This window comes from Nomascus leucogenys, chromosome 3, assembly GCF_006542625.1.
Source record: "Nomascus leucogenys isolate Asia chromosome 3, Asia_NLE_v1, whole genome shotgun sequence".
In the NCBI taxonomy this organism is placed as follows: Eukaryota; Metazoa; Chordata; class Mammalia; order Primates; family Hylobatidae; genus Nomascus; species Nomascus leucogenys.
In genome coordinates this window covers 26,879,519-26,903,482 of record NC_044383.1, presented here as the reverse complement: position 1 = coordinate 26,903,482, position 23,964 = coordinate 26,879,519, and the positions used below count along the sequence as shown (strand labels likewise).

Sequence of the window (23,964 nt, the reverse complement as noted above, 5' to 3'; positions counted from 1 at the left end):
TTCTGACTTAGGAAGATGTTTAGGACACATTTTTGAATGAAAAAGGAAAATAGAAGAACAATGTATCTAGCAGGAAATCACATATAAAAACAACCTCCCAAATTAATTTGTGTATTTTCTCTTGGGACAAGTATTTACTAGAAAATGCAAAGAAAAGTGTTTGGAAGCATGCATATCAAACACATCACAGTTGTGTGGGGGAAACGGGGCCAGGATTAAAGTGATGATGTAAATTGGCTTTTAAACATATAAAATATACACATTTATTTTGTGACTAAATATTTTTAAGTAAAAATCTAAATGTATATGGTAGCATTATTAGTGGCTACACCATTATATACTGAATCTGCTTATAAAATACGACTGAATCAACACATAGCCAAATGACATCTATGGTGAGGGGCTGGAGTGACATTAAGGGAGGCAGAAAGTTCTTTTCCAAGTTCACCAACATTTCACCTCTTGCCAGCTCTTGAGTTGGCTACAGACACTGCAAATGGGAATTCAGTGGTGTGAGGCTTTCTTTGTAGATGATTTCAGGCCTTTGTCCTAGGTAAGAGTCTTCGTGTTCCTAATGCAAAATGTGTAGTTTAGACAACATGCTGATCAGTGGGGTTATTATGGACAACCATTCCCGTGACTTTAGTGTGTAAGGCCCTATTTGCGTATTCACTCTGCCACCTATGAGCATCTTACTTATCAGAGCAGGACATTTGCCATACCCGCTGATGGCTGGTATTTATCATTATGTTCTCTTTACACCAGCTTGCTCACCAATGCTGATGCTTTTCTGCAAAATGTCTAAATGGAACAGGGGAAACCAGTGGATGTGGCAACTTAACAAAAATCATTTGGGGTCAGATGCTATCGTGTAATACCCACTGAAATGAACAAGCCCCTGAGAGTGAAGGTGGGGTCCTAGAAGGTAGTGTTGTAATTTTGTGACCACTAAACATAGCAACTGCATTGACCGACATTTATATACCTGGACACTTATTGCTAAGTTACATTTTAATTGACATTATAATTTTAATTTTATATGGCATACATGGTATTCCTTTTGAATATAAAATTACTTAATCATCGCTGATGTTTTATTTGATGTTAGTCAGAATCTGTAAGATCTCAATGGGCCGGGCACGGTGGCTCACGCCTGTAATCCCAGCACTTTGGGAGGCCAAGGCAGGTGAATCACAAGGTCAGGAGATCGAGACCATCCTGGCTAACACAGTGAAACCCCATCTCTACTAAAAATGCAAAAAATTAGCCAGGCGTGGTAGCAGGTGCCTGTAGTACCAGCTACTTGGGAGGCTGAGGCAGGAGAATGGTGTGAACCCAGGAGGCGGAGGTTGCAGTGAGCCAAGATCACGCCACTGCACTCCAGCCTGGGTGACAGAGCGAGACTCCATCTCAAAAAAAAAAGAAGAAAAAAAAAAAAGATCTCAATGAACTGAAGAGTGAGGGGTCACAGGTGTCATTCAGCCCTGGTCTATGATTGAGTAGCATCTGGAACAATTTGATCCCTCTGTGTTTCAGCCTCCTATCATCAGTACCAAAGACAGACTAATATAACTTCCTTGACTGATTGAGCTGGTTAAAAAAAAAAAATCAATTCTTACATTAGCTTGAGGGGTTTCCAATGCCCTTTACAGTGTCTAAACATGCTAGTACCTGCAAGTAATAAAACTCCTGTCATTTGCATTCCTTCCCCATTAAGTTTAGTTATTTTATCAACCTTTTCATTTTTTCCCCCATGGTACTATGCTAAGACCTCATTGACCCATTGCTGTAAAAGTGTTATTTGTATTTCCTTGGATGTCGTGTTATCATTCAAAAAAATCATAGCTTATTCCTTTATTCAAAGGTTCTAGGAATCCCTAACATCAGAAATAGGAATCATTGCAGTCCCTTTCTATGCCTTTTCCTTCCTTGAAAAGAATGGTATCTATTATTTTGATAATCTTTTAAAAAAATTAAACATATTTAAAATTTCAAATACAGAGTACATAAATGGAAGTCTCATCTCCTCAAGTGGATTCTCTGTACTGTAGCTGGCTCAAGAAAGGAGAAGGGGCTTCGTCAAGTAGAACTGGCTGACTGGTAAGGTTCCTACCTCCTTATTTCTCCTTTCTCCTTCTTCCTTCCCTTTCTCTCTCTCTCTCTCTTTTTTTTTTTTTTAAGAGATGGGGATTTCCCTATGTTGCCCAGGGTGGCCTTGAACTCCTGGACTCAAATGATCCTTCCACTTCAGCCTCCTGAGTGACAGGGACTATATGCATGTGCTACCACACCGGTGCTTTTTAACTTTTTATTATCAGAATTTTCAAATATGTATGAAGAAAAGTAATGTAATAAATTCCCATGTACTCATTACCCATCTCCAAAAATTATCAATACTTATCTGTTTTTTAACACGTTAAAACAAAACTCACACAAATACGTATCTCTAAAAAATGATGCTTATTTTTTCCTAGCCTAGCCAAAATGCCTTTATCATGCCTAAATATATAATTGTTTAATATCACTTATGATGGTTAACTTATTATGTCAACTTGACTGGACCATAGTATGTCCAGATATTTGGTCAAATGTTACACTTCTGTGTGTTTTTAAATGAGATTAACACTTAAGTCAGTAGACTGAGTAAAGCAGATTGACTTCTCTAGTGAGGGTGTGCCTCATCCAATCAGCTGAAGGCCTGAATTCAACAGGCTGACAGTTCCCAAAGTAAGAGAGAATTCCTTCTGCCTGATGGCATTCAAATTGGAACACTGGCTTCTTTTCCTGCCTTCGGTCTTGAACTGAAAGATAGGCTCTTCCTAGGTCTCAGGTCTGCTGGCCTTTGGACTAGAACTACAACTTTGGCTCTATGGTTTCAGGCCTTCAGACTTGAACTAGAACTACACTGTCAGCTCTCCTGGGTCTCCAGCTGGCTGACTTACCCTGCAGATCTTGGGACCCAACTACCTCCATAATCGAATGAGCCAATTCCTTACAATAAATCTCTTTTTTCTTTTTCAGACAGAGTCACTCGGTTGCCCAGGCTGGAGTGCAGTGGCATGATCCCAGCTCACTGCAACCTCTGCCTCCTGGGTTCAAGTGATTCTCCTGCCTCAGCCTCCTGAGTGTCTGGGACTACAGGCACACGCCACCATGTGTGGCTTACTTATTTATTTATTTTTAGTAGAGACGGGGTTTCACCATGTTGGCCAGGCTGGTCTCAAACTCCTGACCTCCAGTGATCTGCCCACCTCAGCCTCCCAAACTACAGTGCTGGGACTACAGGCATGAGCCACTGTGCCTGGCCAATAAATCTCTTTCTAAATAAATATACATCCTATTGGTTCTGTTTCTCCTGGAAAGCCCCAACTAATACATTACCTGAATTGGTATATGTTCAATTTTCCTCAATGGCTCAAATGTGCTTTTTTATAGATCATTTGTTTGAATCAGAATTTAAATAGGTTCCACACACTATTTTAAAGTTTATAGATACCTACTACATTTGAGACAAATTTATGAATTTTTTTCTTTATTATAGTATTTCTTAAATAATATTGCATAAGCCCCATGACACAGAATATTAAATGCCAAATTTTAGAATGTGATTCTGGATTTACAAAGGTCAGAATGCATGTTTATATGTGTCAAGACTGAATATAAAGAGAAAGCAAAATATATTCGTATTAACACTAGTACACTTTTGAAAAGTCAGTGAGTTCCTTTTGTGATTCCAGGTTCCACATCTATAAAACAGAAAATGCAAATATGAAATATGTATTTGGCCTTCCTCATCGTGGATACAATGAGGGTAAAAGGTAACTTCACAGGATTAAATGGCTTGAAAACAAAGTGTCGAGAAAATGAAGACATTTTTATTTTAATATCATCATCATGATCTTCATCCAAGAAACATTTCTCTTTTTTAAATTTGCAACTGGAATCTTATTCTCACATGAAACTTGCACTATTAGTGAAAAGTTGTGCTTCATTGCTAAAATGAACAAAAGCAATTACATAGTGCTGTAAGGAAATATCCTTGGTCCTTGATCAGAAGTAATTCTGTCATTATAACATGTGCTCAAAAGCAGCAAAGGTTGGCCTCTCAAGGTCACTACTCCAGACACTTACCCGGTACTATTGAGGTAACTCTGTCCCAAGCTGCAATCCTTTGATAGAGAGGATGGATTGAACCAAAATGCGGGCAGGCACTGGCCATTGCTGTGTCGCTCATAACCATAGTCGCTGTTAGGAAAGAGCCGAGAAAAACCTTTCAGTAGGTGGCGAAATTACTGAAAACAATTCCATGTCAGTTCACAGCCAAGTTCTACACTAATCAATTAGTCAAAACAAACAAACAAAAACAAAACAAAAAAACAAAAACATAAGCATTCCCTGAATCAATGACTTCTCAAAAATAGAACCTTTTTCATAGAATATCTATCAATTATTCAGGAAAATATTCTACACAACCGGTCATTCCATTTAAACACTCTCAAGCTGAGAGAGTAGATTGTGTTCTCATTAGAAGGATACATAATACAGGTGGCTGGGCCCAGAGATAGCGGTAATGAGAAAACAGGCAGTGGTGGAACTCAACCCTTGGTGAGAAAAGCATCGCAGAGTTTAACACGGCCACATGTGGCACAGTACTCATTACTGGCGATGTCTTTGGGATGCTCTTCCAAGACATCTGGATCTGCCAAGTAGAGCTGAGCCAGGTCTCTCTGTGTACACTCCATATGCTTCAAAATTACAGCCAAAAAGGAAATGTCCTTCAGGAGTGTCACGAGCATTCCCCTAAGGAAATGGATCATACTAGGAAGTTAGTGCTGCCAGTTGGGACTAACTGCTTTAAATCCTCTCTCTACTTTGGAAATAGTCAAGACTTCCCTCTCAGCCTCCTCTCATTCATGCTTCCAGGGTTCTCTGAGTTGCCTGATATTCTTGGCTTCTGGCAGATGAACCTGGGCACAGAGAATGACAACAAATTGCACCTCCACATGCACAGACAAATCGCAGGCATCAATCGGCAAGCATTAGTATGAACTGGCCCATCTGTGTAATGGAGGTGAGATGCTGGCACACAAGGGTCAGGAAGGGAGAAATAGGCTCAGCTCAGGGGCCTGTCACCAGGCAGCTGGTACTTAGAATTTTGCACATACCAGCAGGATTTGGTGCTGGTTCAATGCAGCATGGGTAGGAAGACTTCAGAATTGCTGCCTATAGGACGACCAGTGTTCGCTTCGGGGAGTTACTTTACAAATGCTGGAGAGGGACAGGCAAGGTCATTTAGGGGACTGTCCAGGAGAGGGCCAAACCAAGGTGAAACACTCAGTGACAATCACCTTTCATTATACTACAGCCAGGTGTAATCACTGAAACTCCAGCTACTAGCAGAAACCCAACAAGGTTGTGATAAGCCTTCCCAAATATTTTCAGAAATCATGCAGTGACAGAAATCCCACTAGACCAGAAAACCTTACGATGAACTCCTTCATGATTCATTTCCCACTTCTCAGAATGCATTTCAGCTGGTGGGATGAGTAGCGGATTCCAATCACAAATGAATGCAAGGATTGGGCCAAGACTAAGGGGCACGACGGATGCAGGAGAGGAGAAATCTAATTGCTTTCCTTATCTGGTATTCCTTTCATTCTGGACTAGCTTACAATTGAAAAAGAAAAATGACAACAACAACAACAACAACAAAAGACTGGCTTACTTTGAAGCCTGTAGAAAAGATTCCCAGAGAAGCAAATGTTTCGAGGAGAAATCAGGACATTGGGACATCTCATCTCATTTTTTTTTCTCTTTGGTTTTCTACCAGAGAATAAATTTTGCCTCCTGCTAAAGAATGGCTGTTTCTTACAGCAAAAGCTAAAACACTAATGTAAGATGCTAACTTCCTTTGCAAATCTTCTTTGAATAGGGTAGATGAAGAAGAAGCAGTGGCTTCAGAAAGAGGGATGCAATGAATGACTTAAAATCTCATGGTAGTTTTCCCTGTGAATGCATTTCAGGATGTCAGTCCCGAAGGGTAGTACAGAGATAAAATATTGTTGTCATTGTAATAATATTGCACTAAAACAGAAGTCACAACTGGAGAGGCCCCTGAAGATTTCGTTTTGAGCTCCAATGTAACTGAAGCTCTGTTGCTCTCTGGCTGAGCCCCAAGAGATACTTCATTGGCTCTTGGCTTGGCGTCCTCACCAACAAGGGGGTACAGCTGTGGGCTACTGGTCTGACTGCTGGCTGCCGCTCCTGTCAGACCTTCCTAGTACTATTTACTCAGAGAATATCTCCAGATGTCTACCATAAGAGAAGGCTTAACTTTTCTAAGATATGTGATGTGTATGTACACAGTATCTCAGTTCAATCACTGATATTTTAATGATTCAATATGTAACCTGAGATTGCTATACAGCTAGAAATAAATTGTTGAAGAATGACTTTAGTTCTTATGCGGGACAAGTTTTAATTCTTTAACACATATGTACATATTTAGTGATTGTGTTTTCTAAATTAAAAACAAATAAACAAATACATGAAAAGCAAAAAGAATAGGGAAGAAAACAATGGAAAATGAGATGGAAAATACCAAGGGAGTTACCACCTACTTGTCCTCAATACTTTGTAAGCCTTACCTGAACAATTAACACTGACAACAAGCCAAGGGCTTCACGGTGCCCACAAGCTAGCTTTCTGCTGAGCAAATGTCTCAAGAAGGACTCTATGGCACTCTGAGTTTAGTTAGTTTAACCTCTAAATGTCTCAGCACTTCTCCAGTTTAAATTAGCTTAATCCTGGTAAAGGAAAAAGTCTCCTTTATCACTACGTTCATCGAGTTACAGATTTGCAATGCCATTGAATCCATCCTTGCTCTGAGTTCAGCAACATCTTCCATGAATCTCATAAGCTATGGTCAGCTAACTACGAATTGAAAACTTGCAGGGACAGAAAATTTACTGCCTTAAAAGGCTATTATTCCACTACAGGAAATCCTAGATTCTAGAAAGCTTTCATCTTGAGCACAAATATCTTTGTTTGCTCCCTAAAAAGTCCACTTACTGTTTCCAGTGTTGCTGTTTGAAGCAGCACAGAAAGAATCTGCATTTTTTTTTTTTTTTTTTTTTTTGAGATAGTCTCACTCTGACGCCCATGCTGGAGTGCAGTGGCGCGATCGTGGCTCATTGCAATCTCTACCGCCTGGGTTCAAGCGATTCTCCTGCCTCAGCCTCCCGAGTAGCTGGCATTACAGTTGCCCGCCACTATGCCCAGCTAATTTTTGTATTTTTAGTAGGGACAGGGTTTTACCATGTTTCCCAGGCTGGTCTCAAACTCCTGACCTCAAGTGTTCTGCCCCCCTCAGCCTCCCGAAGTGCTGGGATTACAGGCATGAGCCACCACGCCCGGCCAAATCTGCTGGTAATGAAGATAATTACCAGCCATTTTCCGAGTCCTCTTTCAGTATAAAGAAACTCTTGATTATCCCACATACACATGCACATAGCTAGTAAACTATGAGGTAATTTTATAAGAATCTGAAGCTTGCCACTTAGCCCTATGTATGTTACTATTATTTCAATTCTAAGCTTTCATTCAGGCCCATGTGGATTTGATACACCGAATGGCTCCAGGAGACAATTGCACAAGCTCACCAATCAAAATCAGCCTCAGTGCAGACACAGGGTTCAGATTCCATAGCTCCGGCATATTTTCCTTGCATACACTTCCGCTCTGATTTTCGCTTCTTATATATCCTTTTTGCTCCCATGATACATGCTTCCCCCTGTAAGCAGAGAAGGATCACAGATACTTGGGCACATAGCTTGGACTTTCCCTGCTCCACATGAGTGACATTTAGGGAGACATCTGCACATCTTAGTGTAATGTAAACTTTGGTAGCCCTGTTTGTGCTAACAGCATTGTCCTTTTGCGGTCTAGAGCCCTATTATACAACCTGACTATAAAGGCAATCCTAACAATCATTGAGGATTATTAAATAACATCCTTAATTTTGTATGCACTTATCAAACCTTTATTTGGCCAAGTGTTGGGTGCAATGCTATGAAGGACACACACACTCAGCCTGTATACCTAGTGTATTGCCAATAAATCTGTAGTAATTAAGTTCAATTCCCCTATAATAAAAGATTTATACAGCTGGTCATTTATGAGAGCATGAAAGAGGAACATTGCTAAGAAATATAAAGATCCATTTTGCCTCGATTTATTATGCCTCGGCCCACACAACTTTACGGCACAGATTTTAATGTTCCTCTACCAGACAAGCGAGAGAGCTAAATTCAGTGTTTTCCCACAAAATAAATAAAAGCTTTGAATATCACAATCCTTGTGCATCCCAAAGGAGAAAATACCAGCAATGTAAATGAGCGATTTTATTGTTGAGCCTCTGAATATGGTGGGTGTTTCCAGCTAATGCAGGGCCCACTATCAGACACACTCCTCCTTTTGTGTTTCTGAAAGATCAGAGTAGAATTTTGCTTAATCTACTGTACACCGTCTTTCTTGAGCAAACTCACTTTAACTGGCTTCATTACACATCTACATTTACATATATTACTTAGTCTAGGTTTGAGGTATCTGACGTTTTTCTGCCTGAATATGGTGATAGCTTTGCAGCAGGTACTTCTACCATATCCTTTGAGAGATCTGTGGAATGACTTGTACCTTGGGAAATCAAGGGAGAGACACTTCCATCCAAGCATTTTGATATAAGCTGAATATGTGAGAGGCCAGGACAAATGAAAGTTTTCTATTAATAATTCTGCATTCTCATACCAGAAGTACCTTGCAAGGAGGCAAAAAGTACTATACAGCTCCAAAGAATCAAGGCAAAGGGGAAGAAGGATTTCTCCGGCAACACTCACCCGGCATAATTTTGTTATTTTATGTCCCTGCTTGCATTGCTAGATAAATTGAAGATCTCTTCCTCATCCCTGCCCCCACCATGCAACCATATGACATTCTCGGATGAATTATGTTTGGATCTGAGTGCTGAATTGGTGTTTCATTTTGAGTTGTAAGCCTAAGCCAAGCACATTTGAATTTTATCTCATTATATCCCAGCACAATAAAAACAGAAAGGACTTCACAACAAGCTATTAATGGTGACTTTGTTCACTGCTGTGGAACACAAATGTGTAAGAAAACAGTAGATGGACATTGTGGCCTAGAGCATCCTAGTTCCTATACCTTAGCAACTAGCTTTCCCCCAACACCACTCATGCTTCCTGCCCAGGCCTTAGTCTCAGTTCTTTTCCGCCTACCTGGCTGTGCAGCTGCCAGGGTCTGTAGTCCTCTTCGGCACACCGTCTATCAAAAATGGACTTGTAGTCTACTTTGACCAGCTGCCATTCAGAGCGGTGGCTGAAGTGTCCAAACACTCTATAGAGTTCATGGTGATAAAAATAATTACAACGATAACAACGTAATGAGTAATAACAACAGAGAGCATTTGTGGAGTATTCACTGGGCTAAGCACATTACATGAATCCTATCAATTAATCCTCAAAACGCATTCACGAACAGGGTACTTTTTTTTTTTTGAGACAGAGTCTCGCTCTGCCACCAGGCTGGAGAGCAGTGGTGCAATCTCAGCTCACTACAACCCCTGACTCTCTGGTTCAAGCAATTCTCCTGCCTTAGCCTCCTGACTAGCTGGGATTACAGGCACGAGCCACCACACCCAGCTAACTTTTTGTATTTTTAGTAGAGATGGGGTTCCACCATGTTGGCCAGGATGGTCTCGATCTCCTGACCTCATGATCCGCCCACCTTGGCCTCCCAAAGTGCTGGATTACAGGCGTGAGCCACCGCGCCTGGCCAAGGAGGGTACTATTACTGGATCCACTTCACAGATAGGTAATATGAGATTCAATGAGTTTTGTTAACATTGCAAAAAACAAAATCAAGTCATAATAACAGGTAGAACCAGACCCAGAGTGTTTAATTCAAGAGCCCACTTGTACATATTGTGCCACAGGATTGGTTGGGAAAATATGGTTGAGAAAAACAATCATAAATGCTGTATTCTATGTAGTCCAAGATTAGACTTCTAGGTTATCTTGCTAATGTACATAGTTCCCATGGTTTCCATGCTATTTTACCTTCCCACCAGCCCCTAGTGAACGTGATCAGCAGAACCAAGTACTAATAATGGTTTCCTACATTGCACATTCTACTCTCTTTACGCAGAGAGACTTAAGTATTTACTGAGATGTTTGAATTACCAACCATAGGTTTGAAGAAAAGCCATGAAGTGGCCTGTTGGGTCAGTTTTTTAAAATCTGTTTTGAAAATATAAAAATTGAAGAAAGACAAATTATGGAATGCATTGCTAATTTAGCTATGTTTCCCATTGAGGAAAGTGTAGCTATTAGGCATATTAGATTTTTATTGTTGTTTTCTACCATTAAAAAGTAGAAGTGGTAGGCCAGGCGTGGTGGCCCACGCCTGTAATCCCAGTACTTTGGGAGGCCGAGGCGGGTGGATCACAAGGTCAGGAGATCGAGACCATCCTGGCTAACATGGTGAATCCCCGTCTCTACTAAAAAAAAAAAAAAAAAAAAGAAAAAAAAATTAGCCGGGCGTAGTGGTGGGTGCCTGTAGTCCTAGCTACTCGGGAGGCTAAGGCAGGAGAATGGCATGAACCCAGGAGGCGGAGCCTGCAATGAGCCGAGATCATGCCACTGCACTCCAGCCTGGGCGACAGAGTAAGACTCCGTCTCAAAAAAAAAAAAAAAAAAAAAAGTAGTAGTGGTAGGAGAGAGAATTAGAAAGCTTACCAAGTATTGACTTTGGCTTGAAAGTTTTCATTGATGACCAGATCACTACTTTACAACCTTCCCTTTCTATTTTCCATGTCCAGTTTTCCAAAGGAAGGAACTATTACAGTTTCCTACTTGAAATTCAAAGTCCATGTATTGAAACCCATAGGCAGGGTCATTAATCTTTCACAAATTAATGATAATTACATTCCAGACAAAAATGAGTATAAATGCAAATTCACAAGAACAGACTGTTCTCACGGTTTTCCTAATATGCCTCACAGTTGGGTTAGGTAAAGAGCCAGGGAAAAATACAATGCTTTATGGCATTTTGATGAAACTCTATGTTCTGACTTAAAGTGAACTCATTCCTATGTACCTGAGATTTTCTACATATCCACGTTCTTTATTATTAAAGTTTTAAATGTACAGCTTTATTTCCTATTGAAATCATCACTTCTAATTCCTCTAAGCGCCTCAGTCTGGGTCTCCTAAAAACTATCAAAGAACCAAGAAAATAGCTGCCCACATTTTTCTTCCCTATTTGCTGTACACTCTTGCAGTAAGATGCAACAACCTTGAACATAACAGCTGCAAATCAAACAGGCTTAGCTATGAAACATTTTTGTGGATTACTCTTTTCTATGAAGGCTGGACCACATCATAGTTTTCAACTTACGTCATGATGAGAGTCTCTTCTCCAGGCTCACCCAGAACCCCATCCACAAAAAGTGGAATAGATGTGAAACTGTATTTGCTCCAAGATCTCCCTTCATCAAAACTCAACCTAATGATATAAAAAATATCAGTCATCAGATCTCCAAAGGAAAAAAAAAATGTCATTTCAAAGGAAAGATACTCTCAACCCAGAGATAATACATTTTAAAAGTAGCTAAGACTTTGTCAAAATGAGCCTTTCATATGAATAAGTATTCTTAATTAAATCAGAAAGTAGAAATACAGTTAGCTAAACCATCAGGACACAGATGTATTAAAACATCAATAAAAGGAGAGCTACATTAAATGAGAATAACTATAAGTCTTTTATAACATTGTTGAAAGTTTGGATATTTTATTATTATCTTAGACCTCAAGCTCTTGACCCTGTCCAAAACCTCTCTACTGTCTAACAAGTGATCCTGAAGAGTGATGACCTTGTAAGACTTACTTAGATTTCAACCAACCCATCCCCAAGTGACCAAGTCCTCAGTGTGTCCTTCTTACAACTATAAATCCTGGTTGACCTCACTGAATGAATGAGTACAGGATAGGCTCTTGAAAGCAAGAGAAGATAATTCTTCAATCCTGATGGTCACTGGAATGGTCTAAATGCTTGTATCCTCTCTAAAATTCAAATGTTGAACATCTAATCACCAATGTGATGATATTAGAAGGTGGAGACATTGGGAGGTGATTAGATCCTAAGGGCGGACCACCCATGAAAGGAATTAGTGATCTTATAAAAGAGGCCCCAGAGAAGTGACTTGCCCTTCCACCATGTGAGTATACAGCAAAATGGTGCCATCTATAAGCTCAAAAGTGGAGCCCTCATCAGACACTGAATCTGCCAGCACTTTGATACTGGACATCTCAACCTCCAGAACTGTGAGAAATTAATTTCTGTTGTTTATAAGCCACCCAGCTTATGGTATTTTGTTATAGCAGCCCAAATGAACTAAGATGGTCACCCAGGACCTTTTCTTTGCTCTGCGTTTCTTTATGGATGCCCTTGCCCAAGCTTAGCCTTTTTTTTTTCTCTCTCTTTTGCAGCTTTCCCTTCAGTCTTCAAACTAACTAACAGTAGAAGGAAAACCAGGCTTTTGATTTTGGACAAACTCATATATGGAGGGAACCACTTTCAAAAACACAGTTGAAAGAGCCTATTGATAACTCCTCTGGAAGTTAGTCCTTATACATCCATCTGTGGGACATGCACAGGCAGAACTGTGGAATATCACCTCAAAAAAGAAAAATAAGAAAGCAAGATCAGGAGAAATGAGACTGGAGCAGAACTGTCATGAGCTGATCATCTCTGTGTGGAATGTAAAAATGGATACAGATATTAAACTCCAGGAGGTGTTATTTGGGAAAGATGACTGCAAGAAGTCAAGCTATTCAGAGACTATACCTGATCATGAACATTGTTCTACCTGTAATCATGCTGAGAGAATAATATACTGGTGAGGGTGTGAGGGTGAAAGTATCGTCACACTTGCAAAGTATAATGCAATCTCTCTCTCTGTGTCGCTCTCTCTTTCCTACCTCCACTGTTCTAGTAGACCTTGACATTCTGAAACTGACCCAACTGTCCCATAGTACTGATGTTTATGGTTTCATTGAATAAACACAGAAATTGATCCTCCTTGTCTTAAAACTTGAGAAAGTTACATTTGTCTTATCTGAGTTCTTCTCTCAGGAAACTAACCATCAGGCCTCCCAGGTAGTATCAAGGAGCTGAAACTTACCAGATAAAGGCATCTGGACAATAAGAAGCCAGGCTACTTACCCATCATGATTGCCTAATTGACAGCTTGCTTCCTGTTGACCACTTCCTCTTCCTCACCTCCTCTTTTTTTACCCCTCCCTAATTCCTCTTTTCCCACACCTGGTTACATTTCTTCCCTCTATATAAACTCCTAATTTTAGTCATCACAGAGATGGACTTGGGACTGATTGCCCATATCCTTGGCTGTAGCACCCAATTAAAGCTTTCTTACCTGGCAATATTTGTTGTCTCAGTGGATTGGCTTTTTGTGTGGAGAGTAACAGGACCTGAACCAAACCTCGGCATTTTGGTAACAGATTTATTACAAAAACAGACACAGTTTGATAGCCTGACTCCTAGACTGATCTTAGCAGTGCAGGACCATCAGGTGCAGATCTCACAGGCAGCTGGTGCCCTTACCAAAGATGTCGAATTGGGAGAGATGTGTGTTTCATAGCAACCAGGACTCCACCTTGATCCAGGTACAAAACACTGTGCTCTTCTTCAAAGATCTGGATGAGGAAAACACATACATGGACACACATCCACATCCACACATACCCAGGCTTCAGAGAATCAGTCTTCACATGAGAACAAAAATCCTTCCCATGATAAAAATAGGTTTCCCTAAATCTTTGGGAAAATAAAGCTATAGAACAGTTCTTCCCAATATGGGCTACTGTACCATTGGTGTTACACAAAATAATTTTAGGTGTATATAAAATAAATTTGAACAATGAATATTTATGGGTTCATGCTTAGATTCCTTCATTTTCATGGTAATTTCTATTGATTCCCAGTTATGATGGTGTCAGAATATTGGTTAACTGTCATACATTATACATCTCTAGACAGAGGGAACCTTAGAGATCATTTACTCCAACAGTCTCATTTTCATAAATAAGAAATCTAAGGTTTAGAGAGACGTGGTAACTTGCCTGAGATCATGCATACAGTAATGGATGGAGCTTGGACTTGCTGCATTACAGTGCCCTTTCCAGATCTTATTATTTTGAAGTTACAACTGTTATCAAAGAAAACTGTTCTTGTTTAATTAATAGATGTTCCACCAAAATCATGGTGAGTTCTGTCGTCATCTTTGGGTACATGTGTCATTGGGTCTTTTTCCAAATGTAGAGAAAGAAATTTGAAGTCAAATGGAGACATAATGGAAACAATCTCTAGATCCTTTCTGTATAAGATGCATGCTGTTTTCTCAGTCAGATTATTAGTGTAGCCTTGCCTGGAGTTACATTACAGACAATCTTCTTCCACTTTGTTTATTTCTTATACCCAAGATGCAACCAAAGACTATAGAAGTAAAGACTTCTTGGCCAGGCGCGGTGGCTCACGCTTGTAATCCTAGCACTTTGGGAGGCCGAGGCGGGCGGATCATGAGGTCAGGAGATCGAGACCACAGTGAAATCCCGTCTCTACTAAAAATACAAAAAAATTAGCCGGGCACGGTGGCGGGCGCCTGTAGTCCCAGCTACTCGGAGAGGCTGAGGCAGGAGAATGGCATGAACCCAGGAGGCGGAGTTTTCAGTGAGCCGAGATTGCGCCACTGCACTCCAGCCTGGGCGACGGAGCAAGACTCCGTCTCAAAAAAAAAAAAAAAAAAAAAAAAAAGACTTCTTTGCCTTGTTTGGGGTGTTGGAAAGAAGAAAATGAGATCCTGGCTCTCTATTCTCCAGAGGAAGTTTATTTAGAATAGTCCAGATTTCTACACACCTCCAAGATGAATTGCTATTGGGTTTCTTATGCAAATTTCTTCCCTTCCTCCTCCGCTCACAATATCAGAATCCCACTGAGGATCTATAAAGGGTCTGAAGCTAAGAAATGGCAATTGGAACGTAATGTGGACACCTCTGTCTAAAATTTAAAGCAGAGTGCTCTCATCGCTAAGTGTGATTACCTGTGCATTAGATTTCAATTTACAGTGCTAGTTATTGTATGATAATTAAACGTCAGTAGGTTATTAAAACATATTTATTGAAGTATAACAACCATGCATTAGGCGCATATCTTGTTAAGATTGCTAAACCTCATTAAATGCCTGTTTTGTAAGCTATGGGTATCTAATTTTCATTCAGAAGAAAGGCAGGAAGCACTTAAGCTAAACACACACGTTTAAAGTATTCCATTTCTTCTTTCTCTAACATATGCATCCTGATGGTTATTACTCTGTCTTTTGCACATGAGATTTAAACGTCTCAGAACACCACCTGGGTAATGGCCATTTCTATATCTGCATTCATTCCTATTCTGACTTCAAGGCAAGGGGAATTTATGGAGCCAACTCAGCATTAGATATGTAATCTACCCTTAAGGCTGCATATTGCCTATATGATAAACCCTTAGGAATTCTGGTTTTCATCTGTGGGAAAAATTTGGTCAGACTTAATTTGGTTTCATTGTGACTTATAAACATCCTTACATACAAGCTCTGAATAAGGAACATCTTTATTAAATAATAAAAAATCAAATTCCATAAATATTTGCTACACTCCAAGATTTAAGACTTTTATATCAAAAAGGAAAAATAAACATATTCACAGTCATTAGGATTTATGTGTAGCACTGCTGAAAAAGTTCCCAGATTTGAACCAAGCTGGGCAATTTTTATGTTACTTAAACTTCAGCGATTTGACCCAGGGTATTTTCTTACCTGTCTCCAGGTGTTCCCTGCATCTGAAGAGACAAACATGCTGATGTCAGTGTCTGACAATTCAGAACCTATATTACCTAGAAAGAGAACGGTGCCATTAGTGAAAAGAACTTTCTGCAAAAGCAACAATGGACTATATTGGCACGTGCATTGCCTGAGAAAGATTTTGACTGCAAGCATTCTGTCTGTGCAGGGGTTTTCTGCAGACTTGCTTCAGGGCCAATGGTTTAGGTGCCTTTCAAAAATATTTTCAGCTTGCTCATTAAGTTCCAAGTACAGATATCTAGCTTCTTAAAATAAACACTATTTACCACAGCCAGCAAACCAGGCAAGCTTCTTACCTGATGCCACTATGATGCTTGGAGCTGTGTCTTTGCTAGCAATGATCCCTGATGTGTAGGGATTCTCAGAGACCTTCAGGTGAAGGTGTAGTGAGCAATAGGGCTGAAAAGAGAAATAATGAGTGCCACAAAAATCACATAATCAAAATGGTAATTTGAAGCTCAGAATCCGATCATCCATCCATCTAACCAACCATCCCACTTATCATACATCCATGCAGCACTCCAACCACCCATTGTTATCTATACCTGCCTAACATCTTTCATCCCCCAAATATCTAGTGTCCACTAACTGTAAAACAGCCTTCAAGTTAGTAAAGACCACCTTTATTTTAGGTATAATATAATTTGGTCTTTGTCATTACAGAGCTTACAATTTATATAGAGGGCATGAGATCCTTCTATTAATTAGCATAAAAAGAGAATATTTTAACAGCCATAAAAAATGAAGAGACAAAATAGTATGAGATTCTAGAAGGTGGAGAGACTATGCTGAACTTTGAATCATGAATGACTCCAAAAAGAAAACAGTGCCCGAAGCAAAGATGGATAGGCTATGAACAGTAGGTAGATGTTCAAGAGGTTAAAGAATATTTCAAGCCTGAGTAATAGCAATAACAAAGAAAAAGAAGCAGAAAAGCTGAGCAGCACAGTATGTCGTCAGAAAAGACTGAAGAGGAGAAATAGGATATGAAGCCAGGAGAGAAGGTCAAGTCAAGCTGGGAGGATTTTGAAAAAGTAGGTTGGTATCTCTTAGTCATTCTCCATTTGAGACCTTGGTCTCAGTTGTATAGAAAAAGTATGTGAAATTATCCAAACACCTGCCAGACAAGTGACCCAGTATCTCTACCAGGATATTATCAGAATCAGAATTATTCCATACAAAAGTCATACTTGTAGACAAAACGCACTAGTAGTAAAAATTTAAGTGAAAATGTAAGGGACTTGTTTGTGCAGAAACCTCATTCAAATTATCTGATTGAAATATCAACAGTTTTCAAGAAAAAAGGATAACAAATCTTATATGAATTTTGTTTAAAATAGTTCTTGTACTGAGTTGTCAAAAAATATAAGTTTGTGTTTGAACCCACATTTCTTTTCATATCTCAGGAAGATTACTTTCTAATCTTATCAACTTGAGTTTCTGGAATTACCAATGTATCTCTGTTATTACTTTTATTCTGCTCTGTAAGTTTCAGCCAGCAGACATTCAGACACCTACAGATACAATGATTAAATTTATATAGGATGGAGTAAATGACAAAGTGAAAATGAAACTCAGAAATAAAAAGAGCCAGAACGCTGGTGAAATAAAACAGCAGATCACAATTGGATATTTTCTTTACTACCAACAAAGTAAAACTCTCAAGATGCACTAATAGTAACAAATGATCGGTTTTGCATAAAAATTTCACGTAAAGCTTTCAAAAAAAGGAGTTTTGACTTTATAACGTTCTGTAAGAGTAAAGAGGACAGCCCCTATTAGAAGAAATATCAGGCCTAGACTCTTGGCTTTTATTTGTCCAAGAGGAAGATCAGAACAGGTATAATTAAATGCTGTGGATGTTCCAGAACAGCATAGTACAACACTCAGATGATGTAAGACAGGGTAAACCAGGAGTGCAAAACCAGTTTTCCATGAAAGTCTTCCTGATAACTGCAGCCTATCAGGGTCTCCTCTCCTCTAATCTACAACAATTTATTTCACTATGCACAATCTTGTATTATCTATTTCAGGTATATACAGTTATATCCCTCTAAGCATATACTCTATAAATAGAGATAACTGAGGCCGGGCGCGGTGGCTCACGCTTGTAATCCCAGCACTTTGGGAGGCCGAGGCGGGCGGATCATAAGATCAGGAGATCGAGACCACCGTGAAACCCCATCTCTACTAAAAATACAAAAAAAAATTAGCCGGGCGTGGTGGCGGGCGCCTGTAGTCCCAGCTACTCAGAGAGGCTGAGGCAGGAGAATGGCGTGAACCCGGGAGGCAGAGCTTGCAGTGAGCCGAGATTGCGCCACTGCACTACTGCCTAGGCGTCAGAGCGAGACTCCATCTAAAAAAAAAAAAAAAAAAAAAAAAAAAAGATAACTGATTAAGTACTGCTTTGCATCTTTTGTGAAACCTAGCATAGAATCTAAACAAGATAATAAACAGAAGCTTGCAATATCAAGTAATGCTTTTTTGTTAGGACATGAAAGATATCACTTTACTATTTTACTTAGAGCAATGCCAGGAGTATGTGGGCTGGATTATCAACCACATAATCTGAATAATGTTATGAGCATCTGTGTGGCATTCCAAGAAGTAGACTACTGCTTGTGGATTATCCCTAGACATATGAGCTTAACAGAGGACTTTCTGCACCACCAAACAGAGGACATCCCTAGCCAGGAGAGCACCCAACTTGCAATCTTAAGCCAGTTGCTTGCCTTGGTAAGGGGCAGTTGCCATCACAAAGGAAAGATGTCAGGCCAGGCATGGTGGCTCATGCCTGTAATCCCAGCACTTCAGGAGGCCAAGGTAGGTGGATCACTTGAGGTCAGGAGTTCGAGACCAACCTGGCCAACATGGTGAAACCCTGTCTCTACTAAAAATACAAAAGTTAGCCAGGCATGGTGGCGGGCACCTGTAGTCCCAGCTCCTCAGGAGGCTGAGGCAGGAGAATCACTTGAACCCGGGAGGCGGAGATCACACCACTGCACTCCAGCCTGGGTGACAGAGCAAGACTCCACCTCTAATACAAAACCAAAACAAACAAACAAAAACAACAACAAAAAAAAAACAAAAAACAAGAACAAAGGAAAGATGCCATTTTTCCATTGGCTACCTCAGCATGCCTCTGTTGCTATGGCTTTCAGAGGGCTGAGATACATTAATCTGAGAAAAAAAGACACCAGTTCACTCAGTAACAGCAACATTAGAAATGATCTTTTGGTGCACTTTTTTCTCCACTCTCACATTTGTAGTACTGGATTGCCCCCAGCTGGTATAAGGAAAATATTCTGTGGCTTTTTTCTTTCATTTTCTTCAAGGAAGTTATATAGTCTACACAAAGGTTTATGGAAAAAACGTTGTGAAGTGATTCATCTTCACTTTTTTAACTTAAGCTGTTGTACCGACCAGTTTTGGACGTTTGTCCAAGTTAAGTCATAAACAATTAATATAGTTTATATTAGTATATTTTATCATAATGCTTATCAAACCCCACCAAGTTTCTGGAGGACACAGGACAAAGCTCTCCAGTCCTTATGCACATTTTGCCCAGGCTGGGGGCACATCATAGGCTCCTCTCTTCCTTTCTCTTGTCTTCTGCCTTCTTTTCTCTCATTAGCAAATATGTGCTGAGTATCTACATATGCTAATAGTCACAATAGTTATCTCCAAGTCAACAGAGTCAAAGCACAGCCTGTTCCAAAAGCAGCTCTCTATTTTCCTGACCTTTCCACATTAAGAAAATATGGAAATGTACACCCAAACCACCAATGCCAGCAGCTGACCTACAGAGGACAGAACGACCAGCACACATGCTTGGAAGCTGCCCTTTGCATCCTTACACATAGTCACAGGCCATGGCCTATCATCAATTGGTAAATTCTAGGAGCAACTAGACCGTTAGTCTGCAATCTTTTCTGGGTCAGGTACAAAGTTTGGGGATCTGATGCAAACTAAAGACCAAGAAAAAGTGCACACAGACAAGTGTACAGAGTTTTTCACTTAATTTCAGGGAGTCTGCAAACCCCTGAAACCCATAAGTGGACCTCTAGTTACTAGTTACTAGTTACCTTTCTTTGCCTGATTCTTTTAACCAACAAAATACTTTGGCTATTGCAAGTGTTCAATAAATGTCTGCTGAATTTAACTGATCCGTTATTATTGTTTACTTCAAATATTTATCATTTATTCCTCTTGTCTAACTGAAACATTGTACCCTTTGACCAATATCTCCCTATTTCCCCTGACTTCTAGCCTCCAGTGACTACCATTCTGTCTCCGCTTCTATGAGTTTGATTGTTTTAGGTTCCACATACAAGAGAGAAATGCAGACTTGGTCTTTTTGTGCCCGGCTTATTTCACTTAGCACAATGTTCTCCAGGTGATCCATTAATTATCCACTGTGTTTCTAGCATTGTGGATCCCAATGGGGAATTACCATGTAATGGAATACATTTCCCCACCATGTAAGAAATCAACTTTAAAAGCTGTTATATTACTTAAGGGTCAACCAGCTTCAAATCCCAATTCTTTCTCCTCAGCCTCTGTATCAACTGCCTTTAGATCCTATCTTCATGGTACCTTTATCTCCATGGTATCTAATCTGCATATTGTACTGAAAAGACAGATCAGAGCTTTTGTAAAGAACAAGCTCCCAAATAGTATCCTCAACGCTATTTCCCTCCCGAAATACATACTCATTTGTATAATTTCTTTCCCTGACTTGGAACTCAAATTTATTACATCTTCAATAAAGAGTCAACGGCAAAGAGGAAGGACGTCCCTGGATCAACTGGCTGGGTATGGGGAATTCAGCTCCAGCCCAAATCAGCAAAATATATGGAGTCACAGACAATGCAAGAAAGGTGAAAAACAGATTCTCCAATGGAAGAAAGGTGAAAAACAGATTCTCCTGGGGTAGCTGCCTGCTTAGCTCCAGTAGAAAACTGCCAGATAGGCCGGGCGCGGTGGCTCACGCCTGTAATCCCAGCACTTTGGGAAGCCAAGACGGGCAGATCACGAGGTCAAGAGATCAAGACCATCCTGGCCAACCAACATGGTGAAACCCTGTCTCTACTAAAAATACAAAAATTAGCTTGGCATAGTGGCACACACCTGTAATCCCATCTACTCGGGAGGCCGAGGCAGGAGAATCACTTGAACCCAGGAGGCAGAGGTTGCAGTGAGCCGAGATCGTGCCACTGCCCTCCAGCCAGGGCGACAGAGTGAGACTCAGTCTCAAAAAAACAGAAAAGAAAAGAAGACTGCCAGATGAATCCACAAAGTCAGCACCTCTTTCCATGAAACACTGTGCTTTCCCTAAGGGCCCAAGGATTTGTCACAGGCTCAGTTCAGCTCACATCTTGCCTCTTGGGAGCCCAATCCTGATGCACTGGAGGCAGGTGGACCATGACCTGTAATATTCTATCTAATTGTACAATGCAGTCTTCAGAGGAAAGAAATCCCAGCTGGGCCTTCCAGGCAATCAGTCTAAAAGTCCTAAAAATATAGCCCAAATTACCCTAGATGTTTTATTTCTATAGCATAGATTTTTACCAGGAACACTGCATTCGGGCTGTAATTCTGAACTTATTCCACATCTGTAACAGCCCTGCTGGAAAAATCTCTTTTCTAATCACTAGGCTGTGCTTTCAGTGACACTGTCACTTTCCAAGTACTCACAATCTAAAATCACTTTTTATCTCATCTCTGCCACCAGCTCCCAAGCCTAAAGAAGGTTTTTAACAGTCTTTGTCTCCTGTAGCCCGAAGATTTTCTTTCCTATTTAGTGCCTTTGGCAGATCTTTGTAAAGTGATTTTGGTCTCTCCTCCCTGCTTCCCTTTGTCATTTCCCCTTCTCACCTGCAGCCTGCTTTCTGAAGCTCGGGTTGAAACTACATTAAACAACAGGGTTAACAAAGAAGGAAGGCTGGAAGACTCCTGAGTTCCATACATCTGTATCCCAATAATCCCTCTTTCTTCCATCTTAATGAGCTTCCTGCTTTTGTTAACTTTGGGTTCCACTTGAGCCCATGAGCTTCAGAAGGTAGACAATGTGACAAATCCTCCAGTGGACTCTCAGAGGGAATGAACGGCTTCCATTAAAATCCAAATGCGAAACTGTCACGATACCTTTCGATGGAGTGCATACTCCCAAGTTGGCACCGCTAATGTTGAGCCCCTCCCACACGGGTTGAGCCCCTACCACATGGCAGGTATGATTCCTGGAGTTGATTCTTTGGAATGGTCAAAAAGACAGGCACCGTCCCTAGGTTCATGAAGCCCACACTTCAGCAGGCAAGATGGACAAGAAAATTAAGCAGTACACCTGCTCATTTCAGATAACAATAAGGACCATGAAGAAAAAAAGAGTTAAGACAATTACAACTTTAGGGGATGCTCAAGAAAGTTCTCTAAAATTAAGATAATGAAGCAATGATCTGAAGGCCAAGAAGAAGCCAGACAAAGAGAAGGACATTTTAAGAGAAATAATAACAAATGCAAAGACCCTAAGACATACATGAACATGGTGAGTTCACGGTACGCAAAGAAACACCCCTCCTCCACCCTGGCTTGCATATAAGGAAGAAAGGGAGGAAGGAGAGGCTGGAGACCAGAGAGGATAACTACACAGGGGCCAGATCACATGGGGTCTCATCGCTCATGATATAGTATTTTTATTTATTCTACATGTATTAGAAGCCATTAGAAGGTTTAAGGAAAGAAGGGATATGATCTGATTTTTCAAAAGTTCAAGTTGATAACATTTACACACAATTTTAAAAAACAGCAATCTAATATATAGTAAAATAAAGTGGATCATTAGTTGCACTGGGCTGAGAGTGTGGGTTCTAACTGCAAAGAGGCACAAAGGTATTTTTTAGGGCAATGGAAATGTTGTCTTGATTGTAGTAATGGTTATATCGGTATACATAGATATCTGTCAAACTTCATTGAACTACACTCTTAAAATCGGTATGTATGTATATTTTACCTCAAAATAAAGTTGATTCTTTAAAAAAGTGGTCCCATTGGCTGCTGTCTAGAGAACTGATTGCCAAGTAAAAGTGGGAGGACCAGTTAGAAGCCTGTCACTGTGGATCAGATGAGCAACAATGCTGGCTTGGATTAGAGCGTCCCAGTGGTGACGGGGAAGTAAGGTGATACTACATTTATATTTTGGAAATACAACAAGAAGAGTTTCTGACACTGGGTTGGGGGTGAAGCAGGGAATACCTTGCTAAGCGCTTAAAAGCCATTTTTAATCGTTCATTTACGATGCCAGAGTCCCCAGGCGAGCCCATTTAGGTGACATGGTTAATTCTCTCTCACAGGCATTTAATCTCCAAAGTGCAGAGTAGAGACCAGCTTAAGGAACTGGCATATCCCATGCATCTTTGGTTAAGCAGCACTACGCTCCAACTTGGCTATAGCTGAACTAGGAAGGTGGCCCTGTTTTTTAAAATGCCACCGAACTGTGCCTTGTGTAGAGTAGGTATTCAATAAATAGCTGCTACATTTACTTACTCTGTCACTGGCATTGTGCACTTACTGTAACAACTGGCTTTTTCCCCCTGTAAATTGCCAGTAATAAGGATAGAAGCTGAGTGGGAGGCTGAATTTTAGACTGCTTCCCTGATGCACAGTGACAACTGTGATATCCTCTGCAACTAATAAGGTCAAGCTATGGCTGCTGGCATCTCCTCAACTAGGAGGGTGACCCACCTACAGCTATGAGAGATGAACCTGCAAAGTGACTGTCCAGACTTTATGGGATGGAAGGAAGCAAGCTGAGTGCGGATAACATCAAAGTCAGAACCGCATGAAGAGTGTGAATAACTATATACGTGTAGTTCATACACACACACACACCCCTCCCCTACGAACCCTTCTTACTCAGATGAAGTAGTCCTCCCTCTAGGCTTACACAATCAGCTCTCCTTTTTCTAAATTTAGAC

At 40.4% G+C, this 23,964-nt stretch overlaps 1 protein-coding gene across 3 annotated transcripts in view; it reads right to left on the bottom strand.

Moving 5' to 3' along the window:
- SORCS1 (sortilin related VPS10 domain containing receptor 1) overlaps positions 1–23,964 on the bottom strand; it is a 602,977-nt gene that overhangs the window by 90,003 nt on the left and 489,010 nt on the right. For all 3 annotated transcript variants that reach the window (XM_030807336.1, XM_003255446.4, XM_012505615.2), the window contains exons 11-17: positions 16,288–16,390; positions 15,947–16,023; positions 13,699–13,790; positions 11,473–11,580; positions 9,294–9,411; positions 7,662–7,792; positions 4,132–4,245 (exon numbers count right to left, since the gene is read on the bottom strand). In XM_030807336.1, the coding sequence (XP_030663196.1) occupies positions 4,132–4,245; positions 7,662–7,792; positions 9,294–9,411; positions 11,473–11,580; positions 13,699–13,790; positions 15,947–16,023; positions 16,288–16,390 (743 nt within the window). The remainder of the gene's footprint in view (positions 1–4,131; positions 4,246–7,661; positions 7,793–9,293; positions 9,412–11,472; positions 11,581–13,698; positions 13,791–15,946; positions 16,024–16,287; positions 16,391–23,964) is intronic.